The 24533-nt window shown below is 37.4% G+C and overlaps 1 protein-coding gene across 1 annotated transcript in view; it reads right to left on the reverse strand.

Moving 5' to 3' along the window:
• NBEAL1 (neurobeachin like 1) overlaps positions 1–24533 on the reverse strand; it is a 201847-nt gene that overhangs the window by 54431 nt on the left and 122883 nt on the right. Inside the window, exons 33-40 of the mRNA XM_036253508.1 lie at positions 23768–23925; positions 11937–12061; positions 10928–11054; positions 5302–5450; positions 4582–4715; positions 3046–3147; positions 630–725; positions 129–253 (exon numbers count right to left, since the gene is read on the reverse strand). Coding sequence (XP_036109401.1) covers positions 129–253; positions 630–725; positions 3046–3147; positions 4582–4715; positions 5302–5450; positions 10928–11054; positions 11937–12061; positions 23768–23925 — 1016 coding nt within the window. The remainder of the gene's footprint in view (positions 1–128; positions 254–629; positions 726–3045; positions 3148–4581; positions 4716–5301; positions 5451–10927; positions 11055–11936; positions 12062–23767; positions 23926–24533) is intronic.

The following is a 24533-nucleotide window of genomic DNA, read 5'->3' on the forward strand; positions in this document are numbered from 1 at the left end:
ATGCCCAACCAACTAAACCACACTGGCCAAGGCAGTTGTGCATTTAGAGTAACACTTGGTTGACCACAGAAATCAACAGAAATTCAAACAAGTGATGGGTATATTTCAAAATAATAAAAGGCACTTACTTTTCTTGCATGGTTTTGGCATTTTTATCATTAACTACCCCAATTGGCTTGGAAAGATCTCGAAATACAGATGGGTTATTAAAGTCCAACTCTTCTGAAGTATAATCTTGTAAAATCCAGGGGAACTGAAACAATTTACAATTTAGACATCCCTTACTAGAGAAGCTACCATCCCCTTATCTAACATCAAATACTTATCTAAAGACAAAAAAGAATGGTCTTTAAAAATATGTTCCCTATTGTAAATGTTTATTCATCTTTATTTCAATAACCAGAAGCATTATTTCCTATAATTCCACTGAAATATTTTCAATGAAGCAAAAAAAATAGGCTTTTATTTTAAAATTATTTATCATATTTATATACTTCTTGAAAATAGGACAGAAAATATACAAAAAGGCAAAAATACATTTTATATCTTTTTAAAAAATAATTATCACGCACATATAATTTTGTGTATTATAAAATTGAAAGGTAATTCCATATTTATGTAAAACTTACCACAGGATACTGTGCAAGGTCATTATAGGTTCGTCCTGCCATTGTATTTATTTGAATGAGGTAGTCAAAATTTGATATCTCTCTATTCACCCATTTCTAGACAGCACAAAAAATGAAAACCACAATTAATCTAATTGTCTTAGAAATCAGTAACTATTACTAATTACTAACAATCTTTTTTACTCATCTCTATCATCTTTCTGATAAAAGGAATGGAACTTCAAAAACAGCTTAGCAGGGACATAAACTCAATATACTCTTGCTAAATTCATTCCCTTTTTTTTTTTTAATCCTCATCCGAGGACATTTTTTCATTTTTTGTTCAGATAGAATGGGAGAGTGAGGAAGAGAGAGAAAAACATCGACGTGAAAGGTACACATCAAGTGGCTGCCACCTGCAAAACCCAACCAGAGCCGGGGACAAACTGCAACTGAAATACGTGCCCCCTTAGCGGCAACCGAACCCGGGTCTCTCTGGACTGTAGGCCGACGCTCTAACCGCTGAGCCAAACCGGCCAGGGCAATTCATTCCCTTTTAAAAATTGGTTTCTAGAAAAGGAACAGAAACTTCCATATAAATTTTACACTGCAGTCTAAAAGGTCTTCATAGAATTCTTTAATTTGATTAAATATTTTATTGGATATCCTAAAATGTTTAAATCTAGGACTGTTCAACATTGATAATTTTATTATAAATGAAATTTTCATAAGGGCACATATTTAAAAAACAGTATCTTAATGTAGTAGAATGATCCACAGATTTTATATAAACATTACATTAACCTCAGAAAACTGTCTTTATAGAGCAATAGGATTTTGCTACATTGAATACAAAATTTTCTAAAGAAAGACAATCATTTTATTTTAATCACCTTATTGTACCTAGCTTGCTAATTACTCTACACAGTGTGAGTATGCTAAAAAATTTTGCTGACAGATTAAATACCAGGGATGTACTTATGGAAAATAATGAGAAATTAATCCATGTATATAGATCTTATTTAAAGCCCAACTATAGCTGTGGCTGATTTGGCTCAGCAGTTAAAGCGCCGGCCCCCAGACCAGAGAGGCCCGGTTTGGTTCCTGCTAAAGGCACATACCTTGGTTATAGCTTGTCCCTGGCCCCGGTTGGGATTGTGTGCGTAGCAACCAGTCAATGTGTCTCTCTCACATTGATATTTCTCTCTCTCTCTTCCCCCTCTCTCCCTCCCACTCTATCTGAAGATAAATGCAAAAATGTCCTGGTGTGAGGATTAAAAAAAAAAAGAGCCCTGGCCGGTTTGGCTCAGCGGTTAGAGCGTCGGCCTGTGGTCCTGAGAGACCCGGGTTCGGTTCCCGCTAAGGGCGCGTACCTCGGTTGCAGTTTGTCCCCGGTCCTGGTTGGTTGTGCGGGTGGCAGCCACTCGATGTGTTCCTTTCACATCGATGTTTCTCTCTCTCTCTCTCTCTCTCTCTGTTCCTCTCTCTCCCTCCCACTCTACCTGAACAAAAGATGGAAAAATGTCCTCCGGTGAGGATAAAAAAAAAAAGAAGAAGAAAAAGAAATAAAAGCCCAACTATAATTGTTCCTAAGTGCCAAACTGAGAAATCAGTACTTTAATAAAAAAGTTTATTCCACAGAAAACAGGGAATGTATTTTATTAAATAAAGCTTATTCCATAAGCAATAGGAAACAACTGCTAATAGCTTTTTGAATAAGAACAACACTTAAGATTATGATTAAAGTACAGCATAGAAAAGATAGTCAATAATATTGTAATAATTATGGATGGTGCCTGGTGAGTACTAGAATTATTGGAGGGATCACTTCATAAATTATGTAATTGTTTAACCACTATGCTATACCTGAAACCAATATAAAATAACACTGAATATCAACTGTAATTGAAAAATAAAAATAAAAAGATTAATGCATATGTAGGAGGAAGGAGAGAAGCAGGGTCAGAACCTAATTAGGAAACTACTAACACTTCTGGAAAGCAAAAACAAATGGTCTTTCTTTGGATTTTAGCAGTACAAATTAAAGAGATGTTGGGATGTATGAGGATAAAATACACAAAGGCATTAGTTAACTTTGGCTGTCAGAAGAAATGATGTTTTATTTTTTTCACCTTTCTTCTATGATGCCTTTTGTATTTTCCCATTTTTTACCTCATGCATGCATTGTTTTTATTAAGAATAACTCATCATTTTTTAAAAAGAGAAAATTAGTAAAAAAGAAGAATTCATAAGGTATGTCTATACTGAATGCTATGAGAGCTGGAGGACGGGACATTGTATGTGTGAGGGAAACAAAGATTCAAAGGTAATTCAAAAAATCAGTTGGAATGGAAGAACAGCAATTGTGATAATCAAAATTTTTGAAAAGTAGAAAGTTTTACTTTTAAGCAAAACACAGAGATATAAAATTTCCTACCTGTGTCAATCCTGATGCTTTGAATAACTCCTGTGGTGACCTGGTTCCATAACTATTTGGAGAATGAAACGACAATAGTCTGCTATACACTTTGTTTCTAACCTATAAAAAACAGCATTTTATAGTTTAAAAACTGATCAAGACAAACCATGATTATAGCTTTTGTAACAGTTTTATTGAGATAACTCCCATACCATAAAATGTACCATTAAAGTATACAATTCAGTGGGCTTTTTTGTATATTGTGAGTTGTGCAACCATCAACATTATCTAACTTTGAAACATTTTCATCATCCCCAAAAGAAACTTTACTCAGAAACTTTAGCTATCGTTTCCCAATTCCCACTCTCTTCCATACCCTAACCACCTCTAATCTATTTTCTCTCTCTATGGATTTGTCTTGACTGGACATTTCACATAAATAGAGGATTATGATTTTAATTTCTTTATAGAGTAGGAGGGAGAGAGAGGAAGAGAGAGAGAAACCTCGATGTGAGAGGGACACATTGAGTGGCTGCCACCCACACAACCCAACCTGGGCCGGGGACAAACCGCAACCGAGGTACATGCCCTTAGCGGGAACTGAACCCAGGTCTCTCTGGACCGCAGGCCGACGCTCTAACCACTGAGCCAAACCAGCCAGGGAGGAAAATTGTTTTCTAATAGTAAAAAAGTATTCTTTCATAAAAACAGGAAAATGCTCTTTAAACTCTGAATAAAATCATCTATAAGTAAACCTTGATCCCACAAGTGAACAGAAATAGTTTTTGTGCTAATCCAGGTCATCTGAGAAGCAGATGCCAAGACACACTTGAAAGTGAGACAATTTTATTGAGAGAGATTCCTGTGAAAGAATATGGAGAGAGAGAGCTAAGCAAGGTGGGACGCAAGTCAGAATGTGATGCAAATCTCACTCCAAGTGAACAGCAGAGGGGAGGAAGGATAGGGCAAGTAATGTGTCAAAGGTTACAAAGCTAGTGGTGGAGCAGATACTTAGATACAGAGAACCTGGTTTCAACAGTAATCTCTTACACTGTTTAAGAATTTACTCCACTCCAGACGAAATACATGCCCCATCATTGTTGAAATGAACCCAACCTAATGTCATAAATCCAATCATATTATATATTTGGCATATTATTTCATAACTGTATACTGTGAGTTACCTACTGGCTAACACTCAATATTCTACTATCTACCCATATATAAAAGTGAAAACAAGCAAACTCTAAACACTCAAACATAAATCCCAACAGAAATTCATATATTGCTTAACCTCCAAAGTACAGGGTAGGGGCAAAAGCAGGTTTACAGTTGTTGAGTATGCGAAACAGTGTTTATTCTTGTATTATTAACTATTGTATTATTTTCCATATGAATGGTAAACCTACTTTTGCCCAACCCTGTATATACTTTTTCATCCAATATTCTGACTTGATGAAAGAACAGAGTCCAAAGTTTCATTAAGGCTCACTAACTGGGAAATTATTTTAAGCTAATACTTTGGGGCTTCCAGAAAGGTAGCATCTTACATACCTCTTTTTTGAAATTGAGAAAGTAGTTGGATTGATCAACATGAAAAATCTCAAGGGCAGACCTCCTTAAATTGTAACGCCGCAGGTGAATCTCTCGAACTTGAGAATGAGGCCACTTGAAATCAAAGCCTACTCCTTAAAACAAGAAGAAATCTTGTGACTAAGTTACCATATAAAGTTACTCATGCTATTCAGAAAATATCTCCTAGTTCCTGAAAGTAGCACTTAGGGAAAAGAAATTCAATTTCTGTATCAGAAAAACATTTCTTAAAATTACTGGATGTTTAAATTGTTTCTCTTAAAACTATTTTAAAATTCTATAGCTATTCTACTTCCTTCCCATTAGAATAATTCTGAATATGTTCTGAAACATTTTTCTCTCTTTATGTTGACATCTTAGATTTAAATATCCTTTTATTTTCAGATAAAGAATTAGGTGAAAAGCCTAAAGAAGTGGACATACAAATAAAATTAAGATTGTATTTTATAACTTAAGTTTATAGACATCCCCTCAACCAAACCTTTTGAAAACATTGATAAAATCATTCCCTTCAATAAACTGCTGAATATAAATTTTATCCCATACTGACTCCCAATTTCTCCTTTTACATGATAGATTAAAATTCCACAGTCCCATCTTATTGTTCTTTTCACATTAATAATTGATAAGCTGGATACTTAACTATTGAACAACAGAAATTATTCCCCCAGAACTCCTCACCGTCTTCTTTTTCAATGCTGCCATCATAGAAGTAAATGTGTTGAGTAGTGATTTCTAATCTGCCAGGAATTATGTCAATTATTGTAATGAGTTCACAGTCTACTGAGAACACCAACTTTTCTTTTTGATCCTGTTCTTTATTTTCATCACTGTAAAAACAAACAACAATCAAACAAATAACAAACATCTAACAATGTATTTTATGTAAATAAAAAATATCATATTCAAATATAAATCTCATATCCATAAAATTAATACCCAACAAAGTATTTAAATTATCTACAAAAAATATTCCACTGTGTATTAAATTACTTATTGTCCAAATATTCTTATTACCCAATAACTCAGTTTCAAAAAAAACTTTTACATTTTAATGATATATGACCCATTAAACAAAATACAGTGAATCTTTAATACTACTGGCAGATGTCAGTTCAAACAAGCTCAATCCACTGAGCCATATCAGCCAGGCAACTGATATAATTTATATTTATTGAAGGATATAACTGGGAAATGACAGTGTTCTAGTGGCTCAGGTGACTTTTATTTATTTATTTATTTTATCCTCACCTGAGGACATTTTTCCACTTTTCTCCAGATAGAGTGAGAGACAGAAGAGGAAGAGAGAGAGAAACATAGACGTGAAACATCAACTGGTTGCCTCCCGCACCACCCCAACCAGGGCCGGGGACGAATCGAAACCGAGGTATCTGCCCTTGGCCAGAATCGAACCTGTGACTCATTGGTCTGTGGGTCAACGCTCTAACTGCGGAGTCAAACTAGCCAGGACTCAGGTGACTTTTAAACGCCAAATATAGAAAAGGGGACTCCTATCACTCACAGAATATTATTCAAGTAAATCCTTCAGGCTAGCTGCTGTTTGATCCAGATATTTCATATCTGTCTCATTTCTAGGACAGCAATGACTAAATCTTTGTTTTCAATGGATTTACATAAGGAATCTTTATCTAAAATACTGCAAGCCTTAACTTAAAGCTAAGCTTTAAAAAAATTAAAAATTAAGCCCTGGCCAGTTTGGCTCAGCAGTTAGAGCGTCCGCCTGCGGTCCAGAGAGACCCGGGTTCGGTTCCCGCTAAGGGCATGTACCTCGGTTGCAGTTTGTCCCCGGCCCTGGTTGGTTGTGCGGGTGGCAGCCACTCGATGTGTCCCTTTCACATCGATGTTTCCCTCTCTCTCTCTTCCTCTCTCTCCCTCCCACTCTATCTGTACAAAAAATGGAAAAATGTCCTCGGGCGAGGATTAAAAAAATAAAAATAAAAAATAAAAAAAAAGAAATGTCTTTAAAAAAATTAAAAATTAAGAATGTTTTCTTAAACAGTGAAATTCCAGTATTTACTGTGATAAAATGGAGAAATAAGGGACCTATGAGTATAAATAGTCTAAATGTTATTACACTTTAAAATAGTTAAAACAGTAAATTTTATGTTATGTGAATCTCAATTTCTAAAACTATATCTCATTTTTTAAAAAGCAGCCAAAAATGAAGGCAAAATAAAGATATTCACAGGTAAAAAAGATTGAGAGAATTTGTGTCTATCAGAGCTTCCTCACAAGAAATACTAAAAGAAGTCCTTCAGGCTGAAAGGAAATGACACACCAGATGATACTTTGAATGTACACAAAGAAATACAATATATAAGTATGATAATTATATAGGCAAATACAAAAAGTAATTTAGTTTTCTCTTTTCTTCCCTTAACTGATTTAAAGTTGAGTACATAAAACAGTAACTATAAAGTTGTATTGTTGGGCTTAAAATATATAAAGGTCTAACATTTATGATAACATAAAGGAGAAATGAAGAAATAAAAATATATTTGCTTAGGGAAAGTTTTTTTTTTAAATATGTTTTTTAGAGAGGAAGGGAGAGAGATAGATGTGAGAGAGATACATCGACTGGCTGCATCTTGCACACCCTGCACTGGGGATCGAGCCCACACCCAGGCAAGTGCTCTGACCAGGAGTCGAACCCGGATCTCTCAGTCAATGGGACGACACTCAATCCACTGACCACACAGGGCAGGCACATAGAGAAAGTTTTTAAATTACAAATTCAAATTTAAAAATATATCTAAGGCTATTCAGATTATATATTTCTTCCTGGGGGAGGTTGGTAATTTGTATCTTTGAAGAATTTATCCATTTCATTAAGTTCTCAAATTTATTGGTATGAAGTTTTCATTAGCATTTCTTTTCAATCTGTTTTTTTTTTTGGTACGTGCCCCTAGCGGGAACCAAACCCAAGACTCTCTAGTCTGCAGGCCAATGCTCCAACCACTGAGGCAAACCGGCCAGGGCTCTTTTTAATCGTTTTAATATTTACGGCATTATCTCCCTCTTTCATTCCTGATACTGGTAATTTATGTTGTTTTTCTTTCCTTTTTAACCAGTCTAACTAGAAGTTTATTGTTTTGTTATTTGTTTTTTTAATAACTAGCTTTAGTTTTCTTTTATGTGTCTTTTTGGGTGTTTTTGCGTTTCTTTTCTATGAATTTCTGCTTTTATCTTTATAATTTCTTTCTTTTGCTTAAGAGTTATATTTCAAGTACTGGAAGTCTTAGCCACAGCCATTAGACATAAAAGGGATCCAAACTGGAAAGGAGAAAGTGAAACTCATTATTTTCAGATGACATGATCATGTACATAGAAAATCCTAAAGACTCCATCAAAAATCTACTAGAGTTAATAAATGAATCTGGCAAAGTAACAGGATACTAAATTAACGTCAAGAACTCGATGGCATTCTTATACACCAATGATGAACTCACAGAAAGAGAAACTAAGAAAACAATCCCATTTACTATCATGGCAAAAAAAATTAAGATAGCTAGGAATAAACTTAACCAAAGAAATAAAGGACCTATTCACAGAAAACTACAGGTCATTGAAAAAAGAAACAGAGGAAGATATAAAAAAGTGGAAGCATATACCTTATTCATGGATTGGAAAAATTAACATCATTAAAATGTCCATAATACCCAAAGCAATCTATAGATTCAATGCAATCCCCATCAAAATACCAATGACATTGTTCACAGAACTAGAACAAATACTCCAAAAGTTTGTATGGAACCAAAGAAGACCCTGAATAGCAATCTTGAAAAAAAAAAAAAAAAATAGGAGGGATCACAATACCAGATATCAGGTTATACTACAAAGCCACTGTACTCAAAACAGCCTGGTACTGGCACAAGAACAGGCATACAGACAATGAAACAGAACAGAGAACCCAGAATTGGACCCAAGACAATATGCTCAATTAGTATTTGACAATGTTAGCAAAAGTATACCGTGGTGTCAAGACAGCCTCTTCAATAAATGATGTTGGAAAAATTGGACAGCTACACACAAAAATAATTAAGCTAGACTACCAGCTTACACCATACACAAGAATAAACTCAAAATGGATAAAAGACTTCAATATGACTCGTGAATCTGTAAAAATCCTATAAGAAATTGTAGGCAACAATATTTCAGACGTCACACGCAGCAGAATTTTCACTAATACACGCCTAAGGCAAGAGAAACAAAGGAAAAATAGAACACATGGAACTAGATCAAACTAAAAAGCTTCTGCACAGCAAAAGAAACAACTACCAAAATGAAAAAACCCACTATATGGGAGAGCATAACTGCCAACAAAAAGGGGTTAATTTCCAAAATATATAGAGTACTCATACAACTCAACAAAAGGAAGACAAAGAACCCAGTTAAAAAATGGGCAGAAGAACTAAAGAGATACCTCTCCAAACAGGACATACAAATTGGCCAAGAGACATATGAAAAAATGCTCAACATCTCTTAATCATCAAAAAGATGCAAATTAAAAGAACTATGAGGTATCACCTCACACACAATGGCTGCCATCAACAAATCATCAAATAACAAGTGCTGGCAAGGGTGTGGAGAATCAGGACTCTAAGTACACTGCTGGTGGAAATGCAGACTGGTGCGGCCACTAAGGAAAACATGGTGTTACCTCAAAAAGTTCAAAATTGAACTGCCATTTGACCCAGTGATCCCACTTCTAGGAATATACCCTAAGAAGCCTGAAACACCAATCAGAAAGAATAAATGTACCCCTATGTCCATAGCAGCACTATTTATAATAGTGACGATCTGGAAACAACCCATGTGTCATCAATAGATGAGTGGATAAAAAAGCTGTGGTACATATACACAATGGACTACTATGCAGCTGTAAGAAAGAAAGATCTATCCTTTGAAAAGACATAGCGGGACCTGGAGAGTATTATCCCTAAGTGAAACAAGCCAATCAGAGAAAGACAAATATTACATGATCTCACTTATTTGTGGAATATAATGAACAAAAGAAACTGATGAACAAAATAGACCCAGAGACATAGAAGTAGGGCACAGACTGACAACCCTCAGAAGAGGGAGGGGGAGGAAGGAAAAGATAAACCACAGAACTTATATGCATGTATGCATAACCAATGGACATAGACAACAACGCTGGGGATGGGAGGATAGAGAGGAGGGTGTCAATGGAGGAAAGAAGAGAAACATCTGTAACAAAAACAAATTTATTTAAAGAAAATTTTTTTAAAGTTATATTTCATGCTGTACTTTCCATCTAAACAGTTTTAGCCATACACAGGAAATTTGATGTTATGTTTTTATTATCATTCAACTCAAATAATTTCTCATTTCAAGGACCAGCTTCAAGTTATCCCAGTTCTAAGAAGCCTTCTTTAATAATCTCAGTTAACATTGATGTACTCCTAAGAGCTGATATGGCATTAACTGTTGGACCCTGGAAATGTATACAGTGATACCTCGGTTCTCGAACATAATTCGTTCCAGGAGGACGGTCGAGAACCAAATTGTTCGAGAACCGAAGCAATGAAACCCAATAGGAAATAATGGAAACTGGATTAATTCGTTCCAAGCCCCAGAAAATGCCTATTTACTGGCCTAATTTGTATATAATATGTAGAAAAACATAAGTCTCAACAAGAAATAAAAGTGTACAGTATGTCTAAGGGTTAAATTCAGTGTAAAGCGTGACTCTCTCCACAAAGCGTGACTCTCTCTCTGCACTCACACTGATGACGCAAGCAAGGCGCGCTGGGCCGAATGAACGCCATTCGGCTCAACTCGGCTCATCTCGGCTCATCTCGGAAGTTCGAGTTCCAAATATTTGTTCGGATTCCAAGACAAAAGTTTCTCGAATCTCCTGGTCGAATACCGATTTGGTAGAAATCCGAGGCGTTCGAGAACCGAGGTATCACTGTAGTATTAAAATTTCGCCCTGGCCAGTTTGGCTCAGCAGTTAGAACATTGGCCTGTGGTCCAGAGAGACCCGGGTTCGGTTTCCGCTCGGGGAACATGTCTCGGTTGCAGTTTGTCCCCGGCCCCGGTTGGTCGTGCGGGTGGCAGCCACTCGATGTGCCCCTTTCGCTTCAACGTTTCTCTCTCTCTCTTCCTTTCTCTCCCTCCTACTCTAGCTGAACAAAAAATGGAAAAATGTCCTCGGGTGAGGATAAAAAAAAAAAATTTCAAGCAAGTTATCTTACACAATTTTACAATTCCATTTCTCAGAATAAAACAATTTTAAGTTCTTTCAAGTACATATACATACATATTTACTCTGGCTGTAATTTCTTCTTCAGAAAGATCTAACTTATCTTCCTCCATATCACTAACTTTTACTTGTTTCACTACTTCCAAAAGCAGTGAATCACTGGAAGGCTGTGAGTGTTGGACACCTGTTTAAAAACGAAATATTAAACAGAAAGTTAAAAAAAAATCATACTACAGCTCTTCTGTAATTTCTGACTGTTAATTATATGATAATAATGTGCATTACAAGTGAAGACAGTACTTAGCTCTTTTGATTATTTTTATGGCATCAACCTACTGACCAATACATTAAGGCAACTTCAAAAAATTAAAAAACTGGTACTAATTTCATCTGTTAGTCACTGAACACAATGGACACAATGGAACACAGGTGTCTATGGTAAAGTAACTACAATTTAATATACACACAACTGGCCAATGACTTTTAATCAATATTTTGGGGTATTTCACAGACCCCTCTTCAAAAAGGGAGAAACACCAAGTCAGATGGTTAAAAAAGAATGGTTTCCTAACTGTAGAAACTCTTTAAAATCTGCTTCAAATTACTGCTAGGTTATGCATTTTTAAGCACCTTTTCCTAGAAAAATGCACTGGCTCATCTAAGATACTAAGTATCCAGAGTTCTGTAAGAATACATTATAAAAGAAAGGCCTACAGTTGCTAAGTATTCTAAATATATTTAACATCAGCCTCAGTATTGGTAAGCAAAATTAAGGGGAAAGGAGCACTGTTTCATTGTACTATAATGGATATTAGAGACAACACATTTCATATAAATGACAGTATAATTTTATGGCTTTAAACTATATTTTTGTTTGAAAAATTACAATAAACTTAAATAAGAATATTAGATTTAGGCCAAAGGTAACAGAATTTAACACATAAAACCATTTAAATATCAATTCTAAAACATTATCCTTCTTTCATGAGTAAATAATTTTGAAACAATAATTAACCCCATCAACACCCTTACTATCTTCAACAAATAAATAGTGATTGGAACTCACCTAGATTATCTCTCAAAGCACTAGCTTCATCATGAGTTTTGAAGTTATAATTCGGTACCAATTTAAGTCTCATACGGGAATAATTTTCTACATTAGCCAGTTTCCAGTGAATTGGATTTTGTTTCCTATAAATATTCATCAGTAAACACATACAGTTACATAGATTGAAAAAGAATAAGAAAGTATCAGGTATTTTACATGCGTTTAACACTATTTTATAAAAACATTCACATTCATTACCAATGTGAGTATGCATAGCTACAGTGTATACATGAGATATCTAAAACAGGATAATTTGGCTTTTGGCCTAAAATGCCATGTGGTTTATAGATAGCAGAAATAAAATCTGAATATAAATCTTCAGATAGATAGCTTGATATCTCTTAATGCTTTCACTGTTATACAGAAATGTTAAACTAGCTATACAAGTTTATACCAAATAAAGCTTTCAAAATAAAATACTTTTATTACAAACAAAGGTAATATCATTGCAAATGGATCAAAGATCTAAATATAAGAGTTAAAACTCTTAGGGGAGAAAGGATAAATCTTCATGACCTCAGAGTTAGGAATGGTTTCTTAGATATGACATAAAAAACACAAGCAACAAAAGAAATAGACAAATTGGTCTTTAAATTCAAAACTTTTATGCACTAAAGTCCACTATCAAGAAAGTGAAAAGGCAGCCTACTTATTTACAAATAATATATATCTAATAAGGGTCTATTATTGAATATATAAAAAGAATTCTTACAACCCAACCACAAATCAAATAATCCAATTAAAAATAGGTAAAGGACTTGGATATTTCTCCAAAGAAGATATATACAACTGGCCAACAAGTACACGAGAAGATGCTCGACTGTCATTAGTTATTAGGTAAATGTAACTTCATAAGATATCACTTCACACCCACCAGGATAGTCATAATTAAAAACAGAAAATGACAAGTACTGGCAAGGTTGTGGAGAACTGGAATCCTCAAGTATTGCTAATGGAAATGCAAAATGGTGCAGCTACTGTGAAAAACAGTCTGGCAATTCTTCAGTAAGTTAATCACAAAATTATCTTATGACCCAGAAAATCTGTTTATAGGTATACTACACCTTAGATAATTAAAAACAGGTATTGAAACAAACACTTGTTCACAAATGAATAGAAATACTATTCACAATAGCCATAAGGAAAACAATGCAAATGTCCATTACCTGATGAGAATAGATAAAATGTGATATAACCATACAATGGAATATTATTTGGCCATAAAAAAGGAAAGAAGTGCTGACACATACTACAATATAATGAAAACATTATGCTAAGTGAAAGAAGCCAGACACAAAAGGCCACATATTATAGGAATCCATTTATATGAAATTTTCAGAATAAGCAATCCAAGAGTCAGAAAGCAGATTGATGGTTGCCAGGGGCTGGGGATAGGGATAATGGGCAGTGACTGCTTAATGGGTCCAGGGTTTCTTTTTGATATGATGAAAATATTTTCTTTTTTTTTTTTTTTTTTTTTTTATCCTCACCCGAGGACATTTTTCCATATTTTGTTCAGATAGAGTGGGAGGTAGAGAGAGAGAGAAACATCGACGTGAAGGGACACATCGAGTGGCTGCCACCCGCACGACCAGCCAGGGCCGGGGACAAACTGCAACCAAGGTACGTGCCCTTAGCGGGAACCGAACCCGGGTCTCTCCAGACCGCAGGCCGACGCTCTAACCGCTGAGCCAAACCGGCCAGGGCTGATGAAAATATTTTCAAGCTGAACAGTGGTGATGATTATAAAACATGTATTTAATACCACTAAATTGTACATTTTAATGGTTAAAATTTTATATTATATGTATTTTACCACAATAAAAAAAGACTATAAAAATAAATACATATATCACATAATATAATATTATGTAATATTACTTAGGATCACGTAAACAAAATTGTAAAATATTCAAGCACAAAGCATCGCTAACCCTAGCCCAAAGATGTAGTGTCACAAAGACAGAAGTAAACTGATTCAAAACAAACTCTCTATTACAGGGTAAAAGGAAAGAAAATAAATCCATGGGAAAGCATATACATATAAAGCACAAAAAATATCAGACCTATAATTCACAAAAGACAATCAAATTAATTAAAAGCAATCCTTTATACATTTTTTGCTTGTTTTGAGGAAGGATAGAAAGAGAAGTACAACATCCTTTGCTCTTACGGAGCAGACTTCAAGTGATAGACATATAAACTACACCACAATTCAGAAAGTGAACAATTCTAATGGTAGCAATAAAAACCAATTCAGGTATGTGTCTTAATTATAATACATTTTTATCAATATCTTCAATCTGTACATGAGAGAATGGAGGCTGCAAATGGCTACTTTCCTAAGGCCATGTAACTTATAAATGTCAGAGTTGGGACTTGAACCCAGGACCTCTGAGTTTAGTAGCTCATTTGCTCTAACATTGGGGTCCTACTTTTCTCAATCTTCTTTCTCAGGGACAACCTCACTGTAGATCCTGGGTGTGCCTGGATTTCTGCTTCCAGATTGATGCTAACTGTGGAGTGTTTTTTTTTTAATCCTTACCCGAGGACATTTTTCCTTTTTTTTTTTTTTTGTTCAGATAGAGTGGGAGGGAGAGAAAGAGATAGAGAGCAACATCCACGTGAAAGGGACACATCGAGTAGTTGCCACCCGCACTACCCAACCAGGGCCGGGGACAAACTGCAACCGAGGTACGTGCCCTTAGCAGGAACTGAACCCAGATCTCTCTGGACCGCAGGCCAAAACTCTAACCACGGAGCCAAACTGGCCAGGGCTAACTGTGGAGTTCTTGCCAAAGTCTTTTGCCACCGGACTCCACCTTACTAGCAAGATTTACTATATGTTGTTAGCATCTGTCAATAAACTGGCATGGTTCTTTATTCTACTGAAACCACAGAGCCAAAAGGTAGGTTTCCCATGGTACCTGCAGATCCCAGAGGCTACTGCCATTAGGACCTTCTCTTTCTTATGCCAGAGCTCAGATGCAGGCTATATAATGGTTTCTTCTTCAACACCAGGTCCAGAGGACAATTTCAGTAAGTTCTGCACTGGGAACTACCACTCTGTTTCACCTGAAATAGCTCTTTCAGGTACTGCACTATTAATTTTCAATTTCATATTTTTAGTTGCAAGTATATGAAACAAAACTCAAATTGCTTATAAGCACAAAAGACATATATTACCTCTCATAACTTGCAAGTCTAAGAAGAGTGCATTTGGTCTGGATGGATCCAGAGACTTACATAATGCCACCAGGAATCATTCTTCCACCTCTCAAGACTGGCTTCTCCACAAAATGAGTGAGATGGCCAGCCACAGATCGACGCTCACATTCTGTTAGCTTAGTGATCCCAAATGACACAATCTTCCCTGACAGAACCAGCAGCAAAGTCTCAAGGAAGAGTCATTGCCCAACTTGAGTCTGTGGCACCTTTGTGATGAGATGAGTTGGGAAGAGCCATATCAGAGTAGGTTCCTCACAAAAAGGAAGGGTTTTAGTACCAAGAGGAGAAAGTGGGGCTAGAGGGACAAAAATTACAGGGTTCCTTGTAGATGGCATCCTCAGGGGAACTCTCACAACCCACAAATAATCTGAGGTCTGTTGTGGAATAGAACCATCAATCCCTTGGGTAGTACCTAAATTCAGCTTTCCAGAAGACTCAGCAAAAGCTACAGATTATAATTTACCTACTTCCTCACAGTCCCATTCCAACAAATAGGTCCAGGGACACATATACAAACTAGGTCTGGAAATAGCCTGGGGTGACTGAAAATATCCCCAAGATTGGTATGCAAATAAAATCCTAACACAGAATCTAGGTTACACTTATAACCTTCTCTCTTTTATTCTTATAGTGCAGACCATTCTATAATGGCTTCACAGAATGTGCAGTAAGTGAATATTAAAAAAAAACTGAAGGTTATAAAAAGAACTTTCCCTTATTCTTCAAACAAATAAGATCCTGTCATTCACTTGATTCAGCTGTGAAGAATTTCTTTGCATTTCACTGTGCAAAACACTAATTTCTTTTCTTTTTCAATTTTATTTTAAATTTTTATCTTTTTTGTCCTTCCATCTGTTTTTATTCCCATCTCCCTGCCCAGAACAAAATTATAGGTGAATATCCCTGAGGAATATGGACGTCAAAATCCTCAACAAAATTTTAGTAAATAGGATTCAGCAATATATTTAAAAAATTATTCACAACAACCAAGTAAGATTTATCCCAGGGATTCAAGGCTGGTACAATATTCGCAAATCAGTAAATGTTATACCACATAAACAAAACGAAAGATAAAAATCATAGGATAGCCCTGGCCGGTTTGGCTCAGCGGTAAGTACATCGGACTGCGGTCAGTTCAGTTCCCGCTAAGGGCACGTACCTCAGTTGCAGTTTGTCCCCAGCCCTGGTTGGGTTGTGAGGGTGGCAACCATTTGATGTATCCCTTTCACATCGATGTTTCTCTCTATATATCTGAACAAAAAATGGAAAAATGTCCTCGGATGAGAATTAAAAAAAAAAAATCATAGGATAGTTTTGCCCAGCTGGTGTGGATCAGTGCTTGAACGTCGACCCACGCACCAGGAGGTCACTAGTTCGATTCCTGCTGAGGGCACATGCCCAGGTTGTAAGCGTGACTCCAGGAGGGGATCCCCACGTGGCGGTCAATTGATGTTCTCTCTCACTGATGTTTCTATCTCCTCCTCTCCCTTAACTTTTTCTCTCTACCATCAATAAAGAAAAAAAGTTTTTTTAAATCATATGATGGTTTCAATAGATGCTGAAAAGGCATTTAACAAAACCCAGCCCCATTTCAGATAAAAATGCTCAGCAAAGTAGGAATATATTTTAGCATAATAAAGTCCATCTATGAAAATCCTACAGCCAACATCATACTCAATGAGAAAAAACTAAAAACATTTTCCTTAAGAACAGGAACAAGACAGTGATGTCCACTTTCACTGCTCTTATTCAATATGGTACTGAAGTCTTAGCCAATCAAACAAGAGGAAAAAATAAAAGGCATCCAAATTGAAAAGGAGAAAGTGAAACTGTCATTATTTGCAGATGACATGATATTGTACATAAAAAACCCTAAAGATTCCATCAAAAAAAATACTAGATTTAATAAATGAATTCGGCAAAGTAGCAGGATACGAAATTAACATCCAGAAATTGATGGAATTTTACGCCAATAATGAACACTCAGAAAGGGAAACTAAAAACACAATCCCATTTACCATTGTGGCAAAAAAATTAAGATACCTAGGAATAAACTAAACCAAGGAGGTAAAAGACCTGTTCTCAGAAATTTACAGGACATTAAAAAAAGAAATAGAGGAAGATATAAAAAAGTGAAAGCATATACCTTGTTCATGGATTGGAAGAATCAACATCATTAAAATGTCCATACTACCCAAAGCAATTCATAGATTCAAAACAATCTCTATTAAAGTACCAATGGCATATTTCACAGATCGAGAACAAATACTCCAAAAATTTATGTGGAACCAAAAAAGACCATGAATAGCCACAGCAATCTTGAACATGAAGAACAAAGTTGGAGGGATCACAATACCGGATATCAGGTTACACTATAAAGCCATCGTAATTGTAATGGTACTGGCACAAGAACAAGCATAGAGATAAATGGAACAGAACAGGGAACCCAGAAATCAACCCAAGACATTATGCACAATTAATATTCAACAAAGGAGGCAAGAGCACACAATGGAGAAATGACAATCTCTTCATTAAATGGTGTTGGGAAAATTGGACAAGTACATGCCAAAAAAAAAAAAAGAAGAAACTAGACCACCAACTTTCACCATACACAAGAATAAACTCAAAATGGATAAAAGACTTAAAATGTAACTCGTAAAACCATAAAAATCCTAGAAGAAAATATAGGCAGCAAAATCTCAGATATCACACGTAGCAGCATTTTCACCCATACGTCACCAAGGGCAAGAGAAACAAAGGAAAAAATTAATAAATGGGACTACATGAAACTAAAAAGCTTCCACAAAGCAAAACAAACCAGCATCAAAATGAAAAGGGAACCCACTCTTTGGGAGAACGTATTTGCCAATGATACATCAGATATGGGGTTAATAGTCAAAATACGTAAAGTCCTCCTCATACAGCTCAGCAAAAGGAAAACAAACAATCCAATTAAAAAATGGGCAGAGGACCTGAATAAATACTTCTCCAAACAAATTGCCAAGAAACATATGAAAAAAATGCTCAATGTTACTAATCAACAGAGAGATGCAAATTAAAATGAATAATAGGCATCACCTCACACCTGCCAGAATGGCTGCCATCAACAAATCATCAAAAAACAAGTGCTGGCAAGGATGTGGAGAAAAGAGTACTCTAATACACTGACGGTGAGAATGCAAACTGGTGTAACCACTATGAAAAACAATATGGTGTTTCCTTAAAAAATTAAAAATGGAACTGCCATTTGACCCAGTGATTCCACTTCTTGGAATATATCCTAGGAAGCCTGAAACACCAATCAGATAGAATATATGCATCCTAAGTTCACAGCAGCCCTCTTTACAGTAGTTAAAATCTGGATACAGCACAAGTGCTCATCAGTAGATGAGTGTATAGAAAAGCTGCAGTACATTTACACAATGGAATACTACACAGCTGTAAGAAAGAAAGATCTCTTACCCTTTGAGACAACTTGGAGGGTCGTGAAGAGAAAGACATGTACCACATGATCTCACTTACTTATGGAATATAATGAACAAAATAAGCTGACAATCAAAAAAGATCTGGAGAAATGGAAGTAGGGAACAGACTGACAAACTTTGGAGGGAAGGGTGATAGGGAGGCAAGAAGAGATAAACCAAAGAACTTATATGCATATACGCATAACCAATGGGCACAGGCAAGAGTGTGGGGAAAGTAGGAGGAGGGTGAATGTAGGGGATCAATGTAGGGGGAAAAAGCAGGACATCTGTAATACTTTCAACAGTAGAAATGAATATATAGCCCGGGCATTGTGGCTCAGTGGTGAGCATCAACCCATGCACCAAGAAGTCGCCGGGTCAATTCCCAGTCAGGGCACATGCCCAGGTTGTGGGCCCGGGCCCCAGTGGGGGGTATGCAGGAGGCGGCCAATTGATGTTCTCTTGCATCAATGTTTCTATCTCTCTCTCTCTCTCTCTCTCCCTTCCTCTCCCTCAAAAATCAATAAAGAAAAAATAAAATAGCCCTGGCTGGTTTGGTTCAGTGGTTAGAGCATCAGCCTGCGGTCCAGAGAGACCTGGGTTCAGTTCCCGCTAAGGGCGCGTTCCTCAGTTGCAGTTTGACCCGGCCCTCATTGGTCGTGCGGATGGCAGCCACTCGATGTGTCCCTTTCACATCGATGTTTCTCTCTCTCTCTCTCCCTCCCACTCTATCTAAACAAAAAATGAAAAAATGTCCTCGGGTGAGGATAAAAGAAAAAAGATGAATATATACATATATACCAATGGCATTCTTCTCAGAAGTAGAACATCTAACCTTAAAATTTACACGGAACCAGCCCTGGCTAGTTTGGCTCAGCAGTTAGAGCATCAGCCTGCGGTCCCGAGAGACCCGGGTTCGGTTTCCGCTAAGGGCGTATACCTCGGTTGCAGTTTTTCCCCGGCCCTGGTTGGTCATGTGGGTGGCAGCCACTCGATGTGTCCCTTTCACGTCGATGTTTCTCTCTCTCTCTTCCTCTCTCCCCCTCCCACTCTATCTGGACAAAAAATAGAAAAGTGTCCTCAGGTGAGGATAAAAAAAAAAAAATTTACACGGAACCACAAAATCCTGAATAGCCAAAGACATTCTGAGAGAGGACAAAGTGGAAGGTATAACTCTCCCTGATATCAAACTATAGTATAAAGCTATAATAATCAGAACCATATGATACTGGTGTAAAAAGAAACATATAGATCAATGGAACAGAATAAACAGCCCTGAAGTAAATATTTGCTTATACAGTCAATTAATTTACAACAAAGATGGCAAGGATATACAATGGCGACAGTCTCTTCAATAAGCAGTGCTGGGAAAAACTGGGTAGACACATGAAAAAAATGAAATGGGACCACTTTCTTATACCATCTACAAAAACAAACTGAAAATGGATTGAAGACTTAAATATAAGACCTGAAACCATCAAACTAGAAAAAAACATAACCAATAAACTCTTTGACATTGCTCTTAGCAATATCTTTTTGGATCTTTCTCCTCATCAAGGGAAACAAAGCAAAAATAACCAATAGAACTACATCAAAATAAAGTTTTTGCACAGCTTAAGTAACCATCAACGAAACAAAAAGACAACCTAATAAATGGCAGAGGACACTCCCAAATGATACAATAAGTGATTAATATCCAAAATATATAAGGCACTCATATGCTATTTTAACTTCGATTTTAGAATTCATACACTTGTATAGCCATGATTTTTTTTTTTTTAAAGATGCTATTGAAAGGTTTCATCAGCTTTATTAGTCTTTTAGAGAAGGAAAAATTGATGAGAAAGGGACACATCGAGTGGCTGCCACCCGCACGACCAACCAGGGCCTAGGACAAACTGCAACCGAGGTACGTGCCCTTAGCGGGAACCGAACCCGGGTCTCTCCAGACCGCAGGCGGACGCTCTAACCACTGAGCCAAACCGGCCAGGGCGAGCCATAATTTTTTACTGCAATCTTTGCCAGCAATTTCTTTCCAAAGGTCATCACTGATAACAAATGAGTGTGTTTCTTTTTGGTCTTAATCTCTGCATTTTACATACCTTGATAATATCCCATATAATTTGAGTATTTTAGAAATTTAATATGATTTCATTAACATTTTCCAGGTCTTTAAAAATTGTAAGTCTAAAACCTGACCCGGACTTCTGGTCAAGATGGCGGCGTAGGTAAACGTGGTATCGCGTCCTTCCACAAGACATCAAAGTTACAACTAAACTACAGAACTGTCATTCAAAACCGCCTGAAATCAAGCTGAATGGAAGTCCTACAACTACAGAATTAAAGCACCAGCCACATCAAGATTGGTGTGAGGGGCGGAGGCGCGAGGGGCAGAGGCACGACAGGCTGGTCCCACACCCACGTGGTGGATAAAAATCAGGAGGATACCTCGGCTGGGAAGGTCATTCCTGAAGACTTAAGGGTCCCTGTCCCACACCAGGTGCCCCGCTCAGGGTTCCAGTGCCAGGAAAAGTACCCATAATTCTGGCTGGAAAAACCAGCAGGAACTAAGGCTCAGGGAAGCTGACGCGGCTGGAGCACCAGGCAGCTCCTTAAAGGGCCCGCGCACGGACTTATCAAACTCTCTCCTTCTAAGCTTGGAGGGGAGGCAGCTCGAGGGGCACCAGAGACATACAGGGAAGAACTGAGCTGTTTGGCACTGGAGCGAGGGCTGGAGAGGGGGCTTTCTCCTGGAGAGGGGGCTTTCTCCAGGACAAATGTGCTGTCAGAGGCCTTTGTTCCTTTCATGAGCCCTTCCCTGGGGCCGCAGACAGTCACCATACCTGGGACTCCAGCAACCTGGCTCACACTGGTAGCCCCACCCTGGTGATTCCCTGAAGCCCTGCCCCACCCAACTTTCAGGCCCACCCAAGTTGTTGCCACTTGCTTAATCATAGGATTGGCCTGTCTTGGATCCTGCTTCAGGTTTTTCCTAAATTCTTTCAAACAAGCAGCCTCTGGTCTCAGATAGCCCCATACCTCTCGTTAAGCAATACATAGAAACAAACACAGGAAGGAAGCCAAAATGAGGAGACAAAGACACAGGTCCCAAATGAAAGAACAAAACACAACCCCAGGAAAAGAACTAAGCGAAATGGAGATAAGCAACCTAACAGATGCTGAGTTCAAAATACTGCTTATAAGGATGCTCAATGAACTTAGTGAGAACCTCAGTGAACTTAGTGAGGGCCTCAAGAGCATAATAAAGGACCAGTCAGAAATGATGGATGCACAGTCAGAAATGAAGGAGGCACTAACTGAAATAAAGAATAATTTATACAGATTCAATAGTAGAATAGGTAAAGCCAAGAGGCAAACCATCGATTTGGAATATAAGGAAGCAAAAAATGCCCAATCAGAACAGGAAAAAGAAAAAATAATCCAAAAAAATGAGGATAATGTAAGGAGCCTCTGGGACAACTTCCAGCGTGCCAACATTCGCATCTTGGGGGTGCCAGAAGAAGAGAGAGAACAAGAAATTGAAAACCTGTTTGAAACAGTAATGGCAGAAAACTTTCCTAACTTAGTGAAGGAAACAGACATACAAGTCCAGGAAGCACAGAGAGTCCCAAACAAGATGAACCCCAAGAGGTCCACACCAAGACACATCATCATCAAAATGCAAAAGGTTCAAGACAAAGAGAGACTCTTAAAAGCAGCAAGAGAAAGGCAGGTAGTTACCTACAAGGGAGTTCCCATTAGACTGTCAGCTGATTTCTCAAAAGAAACTTTGCAGGCCAGAAGGGAGTGGCAAGAAATATTCAGAGTGATGAAAAGCAAGAACCTACAACCAAGATTACTCTATCCTGCAAAGCTGTCATTTAGAATCGATGGCCATATAAAGACTTTCCCAGACAAGAAAGAGTTAAAGGAGTTCAGCACCACAAACTGTTATTATATGAAATGATGAAGAGTCTTTTTGAAGAAAAAGATAAAATATATGAACAAACAAAATGGCAATGAATACATATCTATCGACAATGGAATCTACAAACAAAATGAACAGGCAGAACAGAAACATTCTCATAGGTACAGAGAACATTTTGTTGGTTGCCAGATGGGAGGGGGGTTGGGGGAATGGGTGAAAAAGGTGAAGAGATTAAGAAATACAAATTCATTGCTAGACTGACAAACTTCAAAGGGAAAGGGGTTGGGGGGTGGGAAGAAATAAACTAAAGAACTTATATGCATAACCAATGGACACACACAATAGTGTGGGAAAAGGTGGGAGGGGGGCGAGAGTGGGGAGGAGGGGATCAATGGGGGAAAAATGAGGAACATCTGTAATACTTTCTACATTTAACAATACAGATTAAAAAAAAAAACACTGTAAGTCTAATTCTAATAATGCATATTTCAGAGAAAAAATGTGTGATAACTTCATAATTAATTAAAATAAAATAAGTGTATAGCCCCTTCTCCCATCTCCCATGTTCTTTTATAAATTGAACTTTTTAAAAATTGGATTGGAGAGGCCACTGGCTTTAAAAGGTCTAGACCAGTCCGGCTGGTGTGGCTCAGTGGCTGAGTGTCAATCCATGCACCAAGAGGTCGCCGGTTTGATTCCCGGTCAGGACACATGCCCAGGTTTTGGGTCCGAACCCCAGAGGGGAGCATGCAGGAGGTGGCCAATCAATTTCTCTCTCATCAATGTTTCTATCTCTCTCTCCCTCTCACTTCCTCTCTCTCTAAAAAATCAATAAAGGATAAAATATTTTTAAAAAAAAGGTCTTGCCCTGGCCGGTTTGGCTCAGCGGTTAGAGCGTCGGCCTGCGGTCTGGAGAGACCCGGGTTCGGTTCCCGCTAAGGGCACGTACTTCGGTTGCAGTTTGTCCCCGGCCCTGGTTGGTCGTGCGGGTGGCAGCCACTCGATGTGTCCCTTTCACGTCGATGTTTCTCTCTCTCTCTCCCTCCCACTCTATCTGTACGAAAAATGGAAAAATGCCCTCGGGTGAGGATAAAAAAAAAAAAAAAAAAAAAAGGTCTAGACCAGAATTCTAAAGAAAAATGGTTATTTAATAAATGATATAGTCATACCTTTCAGCCCACGGTCCCCTTTCACATGTTAGGTAGACTTGTATTGCCTTCCAATGTCTCAGAGTGGCTAACTGTTGACTGTTCAGCTGTTTAAGCATATTATTATACCTCAAGTTCTCTTGGCGTGCTTTTCGATTAAACGGCTCCACAAAAAATTCCTAAAAGAGCAATAAATAATACCACTGAATCATATATTTACAGGTATATTTTAAATTTCAATGCCATAACTTTAAAAATTTGACTCAGCCCTGACTGGTTTGGCTCAGTAGTTACAGCAATGCCCCGTGGGCCAAAGAGTTGCAGGTTCACACTAGGCTAGGGAAGGGAGGAGGAGGGTAGGTGCAGGGAGGAGGGGGTCAATGGGGAAAAAAAGGGGACATCTGTAATACTTTCAACAATAAAAAAATATATGATTAAAAATTAAATTAAAAATTAAAAAAAAAAAAGAGTTGCAGGTTTGATTCCCAGTATGGGCACCTACCTCGGTTGAGGGTTTAATCCCCGGTCCTGATTCGGGTTGTGCGGGAGGCAACCAATCAATGTCTCTTTCTCTCTCCCACCCTCCTCCTCACTCTATCTAAAAAAAAATTTTTTTCAGAAGAAAAAAAATCCTCAGGTCAGGATTTAAGAATAAAAATAAAAATTTGACCCAATAAAATCATATAGTAAAAGAAAGAAGCTTGTAATCAAAATGGTTTGTATTTTTTTTAATTTAAAAAAATAACCAACAAGGAGCTTATGTTATGAAATAAATATGTATTTTTAT

Source organism: Molossus molossus, unplaced genomic scaffold (genome assembly GCF_014108415.1).
Source record: "Molossus molossus isolate mMolMol1 unplaced genomic scaffold, mMolMol1.p scaffold_m16_p_11, whole genome shotgun sequence".
NCBI classification, from domain to species: Eukaryota; Metazoa; Chordata; class Mammalia; order Chiroptera; family Molossidae; genus Molossus; species Molossus molossus.